The sequence below is a fragment of the Candida pseudojiufengensis genome (assembly GCF_024610245.1).
Source record: "Candida pseudojiufengensis strain CBS 10847 chromosome Unknown scaffold9, whole genome shotgun sequence".
Lineage (NCBI taxonomy): Eukaryota > Fungi > Ascomycota > Pichiomycetes > Serinales > Debaryomycetaceae > Lodderomyces > Lodderomyces pseudojiufengensis.
The window spans coordinates 43,860-58,238 of NW_026261525.1; the positions used below are offsets into that span (position 1 = coordinate 43,860).

General features: G+C 27.2%; 8 protein-coding genes across 8 annotated transcripts; 5 read left to right on the plus strand and 3 right to left on the minus strand. All coding sequences in view use genetic code 12, as the record gives it.

Annotated features, from left to right (window-relative positions):
- Positions 1-1,391: 1,391 nt before the first annotated feature.
- On the plus strand, positions 1,392-1,664 carry TIM8 (protein transporter; the record flags this gene model as incomplete). The annotated part of the gene is made up of 1 exon (XM_051755938.1): positions 1,392-1,664. The coding sequence occupies one exon, from the start codon at positions 1,392-1,394 to the stop codon at positions 1,662-1,664; it is 273 nt and encodes a 90-aa protein (XP_051615681.1).
- Positions 1,665-1,708: 44 nt separating this feature from the next.
- Positions 1,709-2,869, minus strand: KGF55_001371 (uncharacterized protein; the record flags this gene model as incomplete). Its single annotated transcript, XM_051755939.1, has 1 exon — positions 1,709-2,869. The coding sequence occupies one exon, from the start codon at positions 2,867-2,869 to the stop codon at positions 1,709-1,711; it is 1,161 nt and encodes a 386-aa protein (XP_051615682.1).
- A 92-nt stretch (positions 2,870-2,961) lies between these two features.
- On the plus strand, positions 2,962-5,248 carry KGF55_001372 (uncharacterized protein; the record flags this gene model as incomplete). Its single annotated transcript, XM_051755940.1, has 2 exons — positions 2,962-3,903; positions 3,959-5,248. 2 exons carry the CDS (start codon positions 2,962-2,964, stop codon positions 5,246-5,248), a joined length of 2,232 nt encoding a protein of 743 aa, XP_051615683.1.
- A 220-nt stretch (positions 5,249-5,468) lies between these two features.
- Positions 5,469-6,278, plus strand: KGF55_001373 (uncharacterized protein; the record flags this gene model as incomplete). The annotated part of the gene is made up of 1 exon (XM_051755941.1): positions 5,469-6,278. One exon carries the CDS (start codon positions 5,469-5,471, stop codon positions 6,276-6,278), a length of 810 nt encoding a protein of 269 aa, XP_051615684.1.
- A 151-nt stretch (positions 6,279-6,429) lies between these two features.
- Positions 6,430-7,518, minus strand: SRB1 (mannose-1-phosphate guanylyltransferase; the record flags this gene model as incomplete). Its single annotated transcript, XM_051755942.1, has 1 exon — positions 6,430-7,518. One exon carries the CDS (start codon positions 7,516-7,518, stop codon positions 6,430-6,432), a length of 1,089 nt encoding a protein of 362 aa, XP_051615685.1.
- Positions 7,519-11,594: 4,076 nt separating this feature from the next.
- KGF55_001375 (uncharacterized protein) lies at positions 11,595-12,530 on the plus strand (the record flags this gene model as incomplete). The annotated part of the gene is made up of 1 exon (XM_051755943.1): positions 11,595-12,530. One exon carries the CDS (start codon positions 11,595-11,597, stop codon positions 12,528-12,530), a length of 936 nt encoding a protein of 311 aa, XP_051615686.1.
- Positions 12,531-12,878: 348 nt separating this feature from the next.
- Positions 12,879-13,550, plus strand: KGF55_001376 (uncharacterized protein; the record flags this gene model as incomplete). Its single annotated transcript, XM_051755944.1, has 2 exons — positions 12,879-12,894; positions 12,952-13,550. 2 exons carry the CDS (start codon positions 12,879-12,881, stop codon positions 13,548-13,550), a joined length of 615 nt encoding a protein of 204 aa, XP_051615687.1.
- Positions 13,551-13,650: 100 nt separating this feature from the next.
- On the minus strand, positions 13,651-14,379 carry KGF55_001377 (mitochondrial 37S ribosomal protein uS10m; the record flags this gene model as incomplete). Its single annotated transcript, XM_051755946.1, has 1 exon — positions 13,651-14,379. The coding sequence occupies one exon, from the start codon at positions 14,377-14,379 to the stop codon at positions 13,651-13,653; it is 729 nt and encodes a 242-aa protein (XP_051615688.1).

Sequence of the window (14,379 nt, forward strand, 5' to 3'; positions counted from 1 at the left end):
CATAACATGATTTTCCAGTCCATCATTCATCTGATCGAGCTAGTATTTTGATAAGTGAGGTGTTCCAGCATTTCACTGCTACTGATAAGATTATTAATAAAATTGATCATTTTATGTCTGTCACTAAACGTCATCAGTCAAACGGGAGTAGAGCGCTATGTTAGACAACTGGAAGAATATTTTATGCTCATATATTGACCAAAAAATTTGATCGATGGTCCAGCCTTTTCCCATGCTGAATTTGGTATTAACTCATCTCCATCTACTGCACTCGGCGGATTATTACCATTAAACGGTGAAATTATTATCAACGAGAAATGTTAATGTGAAGAATGTGTGAGGGTTATCACCATTCCAAATCGACCTTGGTTAAAACCCTCACACACCAATATCTTCCCATTAACATATCTCGTTCATTGTAATTTCACCATTCGATCAACTGGATATATTCAAGAGGAATTAGAAAGATTAGTAAATGCTGCAGCGATAGCACTCGAAAAGTAAAGGTCTACAAATTAGTTCCATTATGACTTACTTCGTAAAGATTTAGATATCAAACCTGGAGATCAAGTGTTCATCAATCTCAAATGTTTACCGTAAATACCTGATGGTCATACCCCTGATTTAGCTCCTTCACTTCGTTGAAAATTCATCCCATATAAAGCTTTAGGAGGATTGTCACCAGTAAATTACACCATTGAATCACCACCTTCAAGTAAAAGAAAAGACAACATTTTTTCAAGTAATAAGTCAATTGCGTTTGTATTTTACATTACTAGAGGCTATTCTTACACTACCTGCAGCTCGAACTTATCAATTTAGAAAAATACAATGAAGGATCTGTCGAGGTTTAAATCATCGTTGAACACAAGAAAGAAGGAAACAGACGGAAATGCGCCTATACTTAAGAAGCCTTAGACGAATTTCAGTTGCCTTCTTTCTTGTGTTCCACAATGTGTTCCAACTCGACAGATTAAAGATTATCTTAAATATATAGGAATTTTCAATATTTTTATCCTTTTTTATATTTATTGGTCAGTTTCTTCACCAAATATTCGTTCTACAATAAAATATACATATATTTACCAGTTCATTACCAGTTCATTAAAAAGTTGCTATTTTTTCACATAATGAGATATGAATTTCAAATGTTACCTCCACAAACTTCTACAAATAAGAAGCTGAAACATAATCTGATTAAAGAATGTTCCATGTTAAAGTAGCTACCAATCGCTCTTCTTTTTTTTATGTTTCAAAATTTCCGATTCAAGACATCAAACATGAATTGTGATATAAGACTTTGTTTCATCTCAAAACACCAACCAAAGATTGCTGGATTTACTAGGCAATTAAACTATACCAAATACTGACAAACAAACAAACAGGTAGAAATGTCATCAACAGCAATATCACCCACAGCATTACAAGCATTAGATGAACCATCACGAAAAGAAATTATGAAATTTATAGAATCAGAACAACAAAAATCCAAAATACAAACATCAATACATAATTTTACTGATATGTGTTTTAAAAAATGTAATCAAAATAAAGTTATAACAAATCCAAATTTAGATTTAAAAGAAGAACAATGTTTAGTTAATTGTTTAAATAGATTTTTAGATTTAAATATTAAAGTTGTTGAAGCATTACAGAGGAGATAATGGGGAGTTTGCTTGTAAATAAATAACGGAAAAGTGTGGTTCTATCATTGTTGTATATATGTACATAAATCATTAAATTCATTCAATTTATCATATTTTGAAGCCAATTCCTGCAAACTTTTCAAGTTTTGACTTATAATTATATCTTTAAATCCATTGATTTCATATTTTGAAACTCTTTTTAGTAGTATTCCATACGCTCCAATTAAATCATATACAAAGGAATAAATGATTGGATTATCTATCAGTGTTAGCATATCATTTTCAACATTTAATGCAGCTTTGATAATTTGGGGATATTGTTCTAAATAATTTAAATTTGTTATAATATTATTTAAAGTATAAAATATCTTTGAAATACTTATTAATACGTCTAGTTTAATTTGTTTTATAACAATTGATAATTGATTTAATAAAAATATCATTAAATTTGGATAATTATGAACATAATTTAATGATGTTAGTATCTGACTTATTATTTCAATAAAATTTAAATTTGATCCAAATTTTTTATCTAATTCATATAAACATGGATATACTATTGAAAGTAAATTTAAAGATTCATTATCTGGCGTAATTGGAGGAACATGAGTTAAACATTTACCTAAATTCGTTCTTAATGGATTTATTAAGTTCTTGATAGATGGAGTAAGTTTGATCTCTTTAGATTGTAGATATTCTAATAATTTACATGCTTGAATTTTGGTATCAATATCAAATTTTAAAGTATCTATAATTAATAATAACAGTAACAATTGAATTTCTGAATCATTTTGGAAAGTTATTAAAAACCAAGCTTGAGCTAATGGAATTGAATCAAATTTATTATCTTGAAATGTTAATCTTGGTCTTAATGACAGTTGTTGTAATTTTGAACTTAATTTAACTAATTTTTCAATTTCTTGTAATTTTGGACGAAAATAATTGTTGATATATTGAGGTAGTAGATGAGTTATATTGTTCTTAGATATGATAGCCTGTACTAGTTGTGAATTTTCAAGTGAACTCCATGATAAATTTGGATTTGAATGTAATGATAATATTTGAATTTGTTGTAAATTTAAAATTATTGTAGAATTGTTTAGATCTAGTAGATATGGATGATAATATTGTGATGAATGATTTAGATCTTTTAGTTTCTCAAAACATTTATTAATATCATTACTACTGTTGGTGTACTCATCTGGTAATTCTTCAATCTTCATAATGATAAAGCTTCTTTAAAAGAATGTTCCGCGATATCTCAAACAACCAATTTTATCAAAATCTACAATTCAATTAACCACTTAGGTTCTAAATGAAAAACATATTAAAATTATCAAAAGAAGTTCAAAATGCTATACGACTAAATAAACCAATTGTATCATTAGAATCAACAATTATATCTCATGGATTACCATATCCTCAAAATTTAGAAATGGTTAAATCAGTTGAATCAATAATTAGAGAAAATGATGTTATTCCAGCAACAACTGCTTTTTTAAATGGTATACCTCATATAGGACTTACAGAACAACAATTAATAGAATTTGCTGAAACTCCTCAATCTAAAATACAAAAAGTTTCAAGAAGAGATATGGGTTATGTTATGGCAAATAAATTAAATGGTGGTACAACTGTATCTCAAACTATGATATTGAGTAAAATTGTGGGGATTAATTTTTTTGCAACTGGTGGATTAGGAGGAGTTCATAGAAATTTACCAGGAGAATTTGATATGGATATATCAGCAGATTTAACTGAATTAGGTAGAACTTCAGTAAGTGTTATATGTGCTGGTCCAAAATCAATATTAGATATTCCAAAAACTTTAGAATTTTTAGAAACTCAAGGAGTATTTGTTGGAACATATAATGAAGATAAATTACCTTTACTGGAGTTATATTTACCTGGATTTTATAGTAGAGAATCACTGACTTTATCACCATTTGGTTTTAATAATTTTGAAGAAGCTGCAAAAATCACTTATAATCAAAATTTAATGGGTTTACAATCTGGAAATGTATTTTGTATTCCACCTCCAAAAGATACTTCATTAAATGGAGAATTTATAAATAAAATTATAGATGAATCTATTACAAAAGCTAGAAATCAAGGAATTTATGGTAAAAAATTAACACCTTTTTTACTTAATGAAATTAATTTAAAAACTAATGGGAAATCAGTTGAGTGTAATATTAGTTTAGTTAAAAATAATGCAAAAGCAGCAGCAGAAATTGCAAAAGAATATCATAAATTAGTATGTACTTAAACCTTTAAAACCATTTTTGGGAGATTTTTACTGACAATACTAGACCAATCAAAATTATAATCAATCTCAAGTTTCACAACAAGTCAACATCGATCTTAAAGAATTGAAGCAAACAAAAGTAGAAGAAGATCTTCAAAAATTAAAAACATCAAAAGTAGATGAGGAGAATCTTCAAACTAACCTAATAGTAGTTGGGTCAATAGCATTAGATACAATAGCAACAATCAACACTAAAACAAAATTAAAAGATTCAAATATTGGTAAAATTTCAAATTCAATAGGTGGAGTAGGGTTTAATATAGCATTAGCAAGTTATTATACTAACCCAACATCAATAAAATTTATATCAAGAATTGGAAATGATTTTAGTGGTGATTTAATATCTAATGAAATTAAAATTGATCTGAAATTGATAAAAGGTGAGGGATCAACAGCTCAATATGTTGTTACTCATGATTCTAATGGTGAATTAATTATTGCAGTTGCTGATATGTCAATAATGGAAGAAAATTTTTCAAAAGAAGTTATTCAAGAAATTGAATTGACAAAGCCAAATGTTGTTGTATTAGATTGCAATTTATCTTCAACAACAATAAATGAAATTTTAAATTTTGATTATCCAAAAATACCAAATTTTATAATTGAACCAACATCATATATAAAAGCAAAAAAATTAGAATCTATAGACCTACAAGTATTTCCTCAAAATAGAATTAAATTAATAACTCCAACTATAGAAGAATTAAATACAATATTTGAATCATTTGAAATTGGTGGTAAATTTGATGATTATGATAATTGGTTTCCCGTATTAGATGCAATGAATATAAATACATTATTTAGAGAAAAAATTGAAAAAACTAGAGAGTTTAAATCATTAGATTTATCATCAAATGGAATTTTTCAACAATGTTTTTCATTATTACCATTTTTTCAAAATATATTAATAAAACTAGGTTCAAAAGGATGTATATTATTTAGTTTGGTGACTAACGCAAAAGATTTAAAAAGTATACCAACAACATCAAAATATAAACCAACTACAACAATAATAAATGATAAAAATAGTAGATTAGGTATAATTATTGAATATTTTGATATACCAATTGAAAATAAAAACCTAGATATAAAAAATGTAACTGGTGCAGGTGATTCAATGATTGGATATATTGCATCGAAATTAAGTACCAGTGAAAATAATTGGTTAGATTGTGAAATCACCAGTATTGAACAAATTTGGGAAAAATGGGAATGTATTTATAAATCTCAATTAGCTAGTGGATTAAGTTTGATAAGTGAAAATTCTATAAATCCAAAAATTAAAGATTTATAGAATAGACTATGTTTACTAGTAATAAGAGAAAATACGGTATTTTCATGAAAGGAAAATGTATAGTAGATCTATAGATAGTTAGTTTCAAGTTTTCTTTCTTTTGGTATAGAATTTCCTAATTTGATCTAAATCCCGTTTTCATAAATCTCCGATTAAATTTGAAAAATTAAACAGACCACATTTCTCCTTGATCAGTAAGAAGGAAAGAAGAGATACAACAATGTTCAATTCATTCAAACTCTTAAGATTAAGACCAATTAGGTTATTACCAATAATTGCAATATCAACATATACAATAACAAATCAATATAAATGGAATAATTCAAGAATATATTTAGATTCACAATTATCACCTCAACCACCACAAAGTATAATTGTTGATTCTTCTATATCACCATTCCCCAAGAATTTAAAAAAATCATCATTTATAACTCAAGATTATACATTATTAGGTCATGGAGTTAGATCAGTTACATTTATTAGTTTTAAAGTTTATGGTATAGCAATATATATTGCAAATTCAGATTTATCAAAAACTCAAAAGATCTTGAAGGAGTATGAATTAAATAATCCAGATCCTGAACATAAATCCTTAAATAATCCAAAAGAATCAGATCAAATTATTGAATCATTATTAAATCACAATATTAGATTTCTTATCAGGTTATCACCAGTTAGAAATACAGATTTCAATCATTTAAAAGATGGATTAATTAAAAGTATATTAGCTTTTCCAAATTCAAAGAATTTAAAACTGGAATTAAATCCAGGATTAGAAGAATTAAGAAATGTATTTAGTAAAACAAGAGGTTCAGTACCAAAAGATGATTTATTAGTAATGGAAATTTTAAAAAATGGAGAGCTAGCAATAACTTATTTAAATCAAAAAAAGGATAAGGTAAAGGAATTGGGGGTTGTTGAAAATCCTTTAATTGGTAAAATTTTAATGCAACAATATTTAAGTTCTAAAAAACCATTAAGTGAAAGTTTAAAAAATAGTTGTATTGATGGATTAAATGAATTGATTTAGTGTTGTGTGTATATAGATATTTTATGAGTGATTTGGAGAGTAAAATTTCAAGCAGAGTCTCTGAACAGAGTGTTTTGTAGATCTACTTGTCTCAAGTATTTTCAATAAAATCTCTTTTGATTATTCTCTTATGTAACTATAATATAATATTCTACATAATAATTGATTCTTTTTCAACATTTGATGAAATAGATTTATGAGGTAAAACTTTTGCTCCATTAACATAAATTTCATTTTTAACTTCAACATCATCACCTAAAACAGTAACACCTTCAGTTCTTGCCCATTTACCAATTCTTGAATTCCATCCAACTATAGTAGATTTTACCCAAGCATGATCTTTAACTTCTGAATTTGCTAATAACACGGATCTTTGAATTCTTGCACCTTCACCAACTTTAACATTTGGTCCAATAGTAACATTTGGACCAATTGAAGCACTTGGATGAATCTTGGCAGTTGGATCAATTAAAACATTACCACCATGAACAAATTTTTCATTTGATAATTTTTCTGGATGATTTTTAGCCAAAGAAGTTAAATATAAACAAGTACCACTTAAAAAATCTTTTGGTTGACCAATATCCATCCAATAACCTTCTAAATCAAAAGAATATAATTGTCTTTTTTCAACTAATTGAGGAAAAGTTTCTTTTTCAATTGAAGTTGGTCTCATTTCAATTAAATCAATAACTTCAGGATTTAAAATATATAATCCTGCATTAATTCTATTACCAACAAATTCAACTGGTTTTTCAACAAATCTATCAATTAAATTTGGAGTATCTCTATCATGAACAATAACACCATATTTACTTGGTTCATCAACTTTTGTTGCTACAATAGTACCTTGAGCTCCATGAGCTTTATGAAAATCAGCTAATTCTTTGAAAGGATATTCACAAATAACATCTGAATTTAATACAAAAAATGGTGAAGAATCTTTTTTTAAAACTTTTTCAGCTAATTTTAATGGACCTGCTGTACCTAAAGGTTCTTCTTCAACACTAAAAGTAATTGATACACCATATTCTTCTTCATATTTTTTTAATGTTGATACCATAACTTCTGGTCTATAATTTACTGCTAATACAATATCTGTTACACCAGCAGAAGCTAAAGCTTCAATTTGATGTAAAATCATTGGTCTATTACCAAATTCAACTAATGGTTTTGGTAATGTTAAAGTTAATGGTCTTAATCTTGTACCATAACCTCCTACTAAAATTAATCCTTTCATTGTGTTATGTTATGTGTTTTATATGTATATGTGTGTAGTATTGGTGATAATATGCGAAAAAAAAGTTGTTGATAAATTTCCTAGTTAAAGTGAATGAATATAATTGAAAATATTTAATGAGTGACCTATTTGTTGATGATAAATTTACCTAATTTTAAGGTCAAAGAGGAAAGAAAAGAAGAAAAAAAAAGAAGAAGGAAAAGAGACAAAAAAGTTCAGTTTAAAATTTCGTTGATGGAATTGTTTGAATTTAAATATTAAAAAATTTAAATTCAGGGGAAGGTGAGTGGTATATTATTTTTTATTGTTTTGTAATACGTTCGGTTGTACCGCAGTACGTTGTACGTTCGTCGTAGTAGTACTACGAAGTGCGTGGTAGTAGTTCGTGCTAGCTAAAGAAAATATTTATTTTTAAAACACAAACAAATAAACACACGAAAAAAAATTTATTTAATTTTAATACACGTTAATAGTTTGAAAAAAAGAAACTTCATCCAGCATCAGTGTGGTAGTGTAATGTTGTTACATAGGTTATAGACGTGTATTAATTACTATCAAGTTTTATAACTCATATAACATATATTATGAACCACATGTTTTCCTTGTATCATCAGGTGAAGTTGAATATAGAATATAGATGATTTCTTCCAATCAGTTGAAATTGAAAAGTTCCAATCAAATGATTGTGTTGAGTTGTCTGTAAAACGTATACGATCGAGATAAGATTTGAGATGTTTTTATTAAAATTGTTGACATTCAAACAAGTTCATCAAAATTTTATCAATTCGTAAATAAAAATTTAATTTTAAAATCTGATACTTCTTAACTAAGATTGTAAATCAATTTTTCTTATTTGTGTATTCATTGAATCAATTGATACAATTCATGAAACCCAATCTTTATTATTATTATTATTATCTTTGTTTCACTTTGATAAAATAATAATAACACGTATTATATTTCGTTAATTTTAGTGTAATAATCCTGTATATAAATTCAAAATTAATTATTCCGAAGTTTTACTTTTTATAATAAATTTAGCTTAAGGCTGAGATACCGCTTGTAATAATAATAATATTTTATTTCACCTCAATGAACTTAATGAAACAGATTATTCATATCGCATGAAAATGAATTAACCCATGTGTGTTTGGTTTCTCGTTGATCAGATTATATTTGCTGAAGATCTCACCAAGCTTCAAGATCTCTTGACCTCTGGATTTTTTATGTCGAGTGGTTATTTAATTTGAATTAAAAACATTTTCCAAATCTAAAAAATTTAAATAATTTAAATGAAATGGCTGCATCGTGATACAAAATTGATTTAATAAAACCACTTGATTTTATAATCTATTGTTCTTAGTAATTTAGTAGTATTGGTATTAGTGGATTTTGAATAAAATTAAAATTATAGACGTGATTTGTGTTTCATGTGGGTTTTAGCATTGATAGGATTTGTATTTCATAGCATTTTGTCTCAATTGGAATTAAAATTTAACGACTTATCTCTAAATTGAAAACTCATCATACTAACGCTCGATTCGTGTACTATAAAATTTGGTTACTACTCTTTTGATTCATAATTTAATCTATCTAATACATCTGGTTGTTTGCAGTGAATAGTATGTTTATTATTGAGGTAAAGTTGGATTGGTAAATTCTATTTTTGGCAACCAATTTTACTGATTAATATCCTACAGTTGATCAGCTGAATTAATTATCTAAATTTTGATAAATGGATCAATGGTTAAATCCTTTTGGCACCTTGACCTGATTTGTGTATGATGATGTTCATGATGTGTTTAAAATATTTATTGGTAAAGAAAAGTTGGTTGTAAAATCATTTTTTTTTTTAATCAAATTTTGCAACCAAAAATTAAAAATCGAATGTTTAATGTTTGAACGAAGAGAAAACTTTTACAGTTATGGAAGGGTTCATCGGTTCGTACCATTTGACAAATTGATAACATACCATCTTGATTGACTTGTATTCACTTTTGAAATTTTGTTGCGGCTAGGAAACTAATAGTCTCTAATAAATGCAAAATCAATCTCAAGTTTTCAACTATTGTATAATACTGGATCGCAAATTTATCACCACTTCAAAATTGTAACAATAGGTCTTCTCCCAGTAGTTTATTCTCCACAAAAATAAAGATACGCCCCATGAAGAGTGTAGATTCTAGGGGCTTTCAAAGTTGGTGATTTTAAAATCAACTAAAAAGATACGAATAATATAACGAAGATTAAACATTCTATTTTATGAAGTTCTTTTATTATTTTGATTTAAAGAGGTAGAGACTCCCACCCTAAATGTATAAAATGCTCTACTTTTTAAATTGAGTCGGATGAAAACTCATGTAATTCATTTTTTCAAATTCCAATGGTAGCCAAGAAAGTATTTTCAATGACAATCTTCCAATGAAATAACCTTCTTTATTCTGGGGGGTTCAAGAGGTTCCCATGATAGTTTTAAAACCAGACAATGGAACGATTATGATAATGAAGAAGAACACTTGCTTGAACATCAGTGCTCCACCATTTAGCAACTGAATTAAAACGAATTAACCTTATAATACTCACGCATTCATTTTATGGCGAATTCGTTTAAATTCAATTTCTGAATGGCAGGAACCGATCTGGTTATAGGTTCTTCTCAACAGTAAAGACACATTGATAAATTGGACTCACAACTTCTGAATTATTAGCGATAACCAAACTGAAATTGTTAAATACCAATTAAACTATCCTAATGAAATGAATGGTGAATATTCGTAACAAAATATAGCTCATCTACTTAAATTAATTACTCTCTAGTGTTACAAAGAAAAACGACAAAATTCAAATAAATATACTTCTCATGGTTAATTGAACTAACTCAATGTTTGAGAAAAAGAAAATACCCATTTTGGGTTTCGTTCATCATCTTAAACATTGCGTTAATCCAATTAACCGTGAGAAGTATATCTAATTGATTCAATTTTTTGCCATTTCCTTTGAAATCACTTGTGAATGTATTTAAATAAATTATTATTCTTTGATCTTTATTTTACAATATGATAATTAAATTTTAAAGTTGTTTTGTCCTTGTTGTTTATAATTTTCGATTTTTATTCTGCTGGATTGCACTTACATCAAGTTGATAGCTCTTTCAACACCAAAGTCTTATTTTTTTCTCTTCGTTTGGAGTGTTGATCGTCAAGTTAAATTTGGTCTATTTAATATTTAGCTAATTTATTCAATTTGTTTGTTAATCAGAATATGTCATACATGTGTGGATAAGTTTTGTAATTCAAAGATATTTTTATTGGAGATGCTTTAGTTTGGGTTGAAACTTGTTTCGAAAATTGCAATAAAAGAGACGATCTCTCTTACTGCAATTTTCGAAATATGTGATTGCTTTTGAAAAATCATCTTCTTGAACCTTTCTTGGTGGGTTTGTAGGTGTATTGAGCTGATAGTTGATCATTTAAATCATTTGAACGGACATTGCGCTTACTCTAATTGTCACATTTTGAAATTTTATTGGAATAAACTTGAAACAATCCGTCAAGTATCCAGTTTTCAAACTTAAACCCAAAAAAATCAATTTGATTCACTAACACGTAATCACTAACACGGACAAAGCTAAAGCATGTGTTAGTAAGTAAAAATTAATTTTCGTGGATTCAATCTTGAATTGATGGCATTGACTCTTGTGTTGAAGGTCGATTGAATGAAAGTATATTATAAACCCCACAAATAAAAATTAATTTAGATTTAAAGGCATGTAACCATTTTTATACTGTTATACTAGCCTAGTCATCATCAGCGGATATGAATACTCCTATTCTTCATTATCACTAAATATATTTAATAGGAGTTGAAAAAATATGAGAAAGAATGTAGCTACCAATTTCTTCATAGATTACTATTTTAAGTTAATCGGATATTTCTTATCACAAGTACAGTGAAATTTTTTTTATTATCAATAGTTTATCATTCTTTTAATATAAGACAAGAGGAACATACAAAAGAACAATAACCTAGATACCTGCAATAGACATATCATACATAACAACATAGCATAACAAAATATGAATCATCATGAAGTACGACAAACTCCTAAAAGATCATTATTATCAACAAGTCTAGCGAGAGAAAGAAATTTAAACTCAAATAATAATAATCAATATTCAAACGATCAACAATCTTCATCGACACTTAATCATCATCATAGTTTTTTCAATATACATGAATTAATGGATGATGATATCAATAATAATAATGACAATGAAACAATACGAGATCATCCAGAACCTCAATTATTAGCTAGTTCTGTGGGGAAAGATCTTAATGGAAAATTAATACCTTCTTCATCTACTATATCTTTATTATCATTAGGACAAGATTCTCAATATTCTCAAAATTTACAACTACAGCAAAATCAACAAAATCAATCAAATAATCAACAACAACAACAACAACCACCAATTCTAATACGTCAAAATTCAAATAATAGATCATATTTAAATTTACAAAGATTACAACAATATCAAAGATCTACAACATCATCTCAACAACAACAACAATATTCAGAAAATATATCAAATATAAATTCAAATTCAGAATATATAACTATACCAAATTCTCCAAATTTAGATCCAACATCAGTTGGTAATTCTCCATCAAGATTTTGGTTATCTTCACAAACTCCTCCTTTTAAAATAAAACCATTATATCAATATGTAACTCATAAACAAACAAATGAAAATAACACTAACAATAACAATATCAGTAAGAGTACAATCATAGAAATAAGTGATTCTCAAGGTGATAAATCTCCTCAATTAAATCCTGTACAAACTCCATTGGAAGATCCACCTATGACTCCTTTGTTTTTAAATGGTCAGTATCAACAACAACAAGTACGAAGTGATTATTTTGGAAATTTACAGGAACATGTTGAAGAAGAAGAAGAAGAAGAGGATGATGAGATGAGTGATGAAATGAATCATCAACGAAATAGATGAAAAGAAAAAGACTAGATAAATGAATTGACTGAGGTAATGATAAGATGAAAATGAGACAAAGAACGGATATATACAATACTAATGTCTCTAGAAAAATTTAGAATTTCGAAATGAAAATTTATATTTGTATATAATTTCTAAAAGTATACATTTATTTCGAAATTGGGTATGTTAACCTTTGATTTAGCAGTAAGTCTATTCTCTGTATTTCTTATCTCTTACTACTTAAATGTGAATTAAGTTGATTATAAAGATCTTGAAAATATGAAACCAAATATTAAGAGGCAAAATTATACGCATTAAAATAAATTGATTCAAGTTACATGCCATAACGTATCAAAGCGTACTATGTCAACATATGAAGGTATGCAAAGGTAAAAATTACAAATCTTTCGACTTGAATACTAACCAACAAATCAAGAGGAACATAATATAACCCCAACTCCAAATCAAGAAAGAAATAGAAATCATAATACATTAAGTGAAATAATAGATTCATTTGTACATTCAAATTCACATACTAACCATCACAATCACAACCTAAGTCATAATCACAACAATTCAGAAAATATAGCATCAACAACATCAATTGAATCATTAACCGCTGCATTAAATCAATTACGTACTTTAGAACATTCAGAATTAGCTAACTCATTAATCAATATATTAGAAACAGAACCAAAACAAGAAGGAGTTACATCTGAATTTTTAGATACCCTTGAAAGAATTCCCATTTCCAAGTTATCAGATGATGAATTTTGTCCCATTTGTACAAATAAATTTAAAGATGATTCTTATCCACTTGTGGTAAAATTACCATGTGGATATAAAATTAAACATTATTTTGATTTAGAATGTATATCACCATGGTTAATTCAAAATAGTACTTGTCCCATTTGTAGAACTAATGTATTAGAAATTGAAAAAAATAGAAAAAAATTAATTGAAGAAGAAATTCAAAGAGCTAAGGAATTGGATTCTGAAAGTGATGAAGAAGATGGTTGGGATATTTATGGATAATTTTAATAATAGAGACTTTATGACTTAGAGTAATTTATAATTGCATTTAAAACCTTGGATGTTGTATATATTTAACATTTACACTCTGCAGATACTCTATTTACAAATGTTTTTTAAAATCCTTTGATTGTAATAATTCTTTAACTTTTAAAGCAACAGGATCTTCTAAATCTTCATAAGCTTTTGGTAAATCAAAATCCTCTGTTTTCAATAAGTCATCAACATAATTTAATTTTTCATTTGTTATAATTGAACAATTCATTTCAACAGTAGATAATTTATATTTATTAATATAACTTAACCATAAATCAATCACCTCGGGGTTAGAATCATATGCAACTATTTGTTTATTATAAGTAATTCTATGAAAATTTTGTTTTGTTTTAGCTTGTGCAAAAGGTGATTTAATAACAGTATATAATCTTTTTTCAGTTTTTTGGGATGTTAGTGGTGATAATGGTATACCTAAGTAATATCCTGATCTTAATGCAAATTCTCCCATTCTTATAATTTCATCTTCATTATATCCTCTGAAGTTAATTGTTGCAACTTCATTTCCATGTGTTTGTGGTAATCTCAAAGGTTTATATTGTAATAATTCAACATTTATTGGTATTGGACGTTTTTCACCTTCACTAGCTAATTTATGTGAACTTAAAATTTTTGGTTTGTATGTTATTTGATTTGATTGTAAATTTTTTTGAAATTGTTCTTGTTCTATACGTTTTTGTTGTTGTTGATTTATAAGTTCATTTGGTGATATGAATTTTTGATTTAGACAAGTTCTTGAATTAAATTTCCTTATAAACTGTAGCCTTCTTTGTATCAT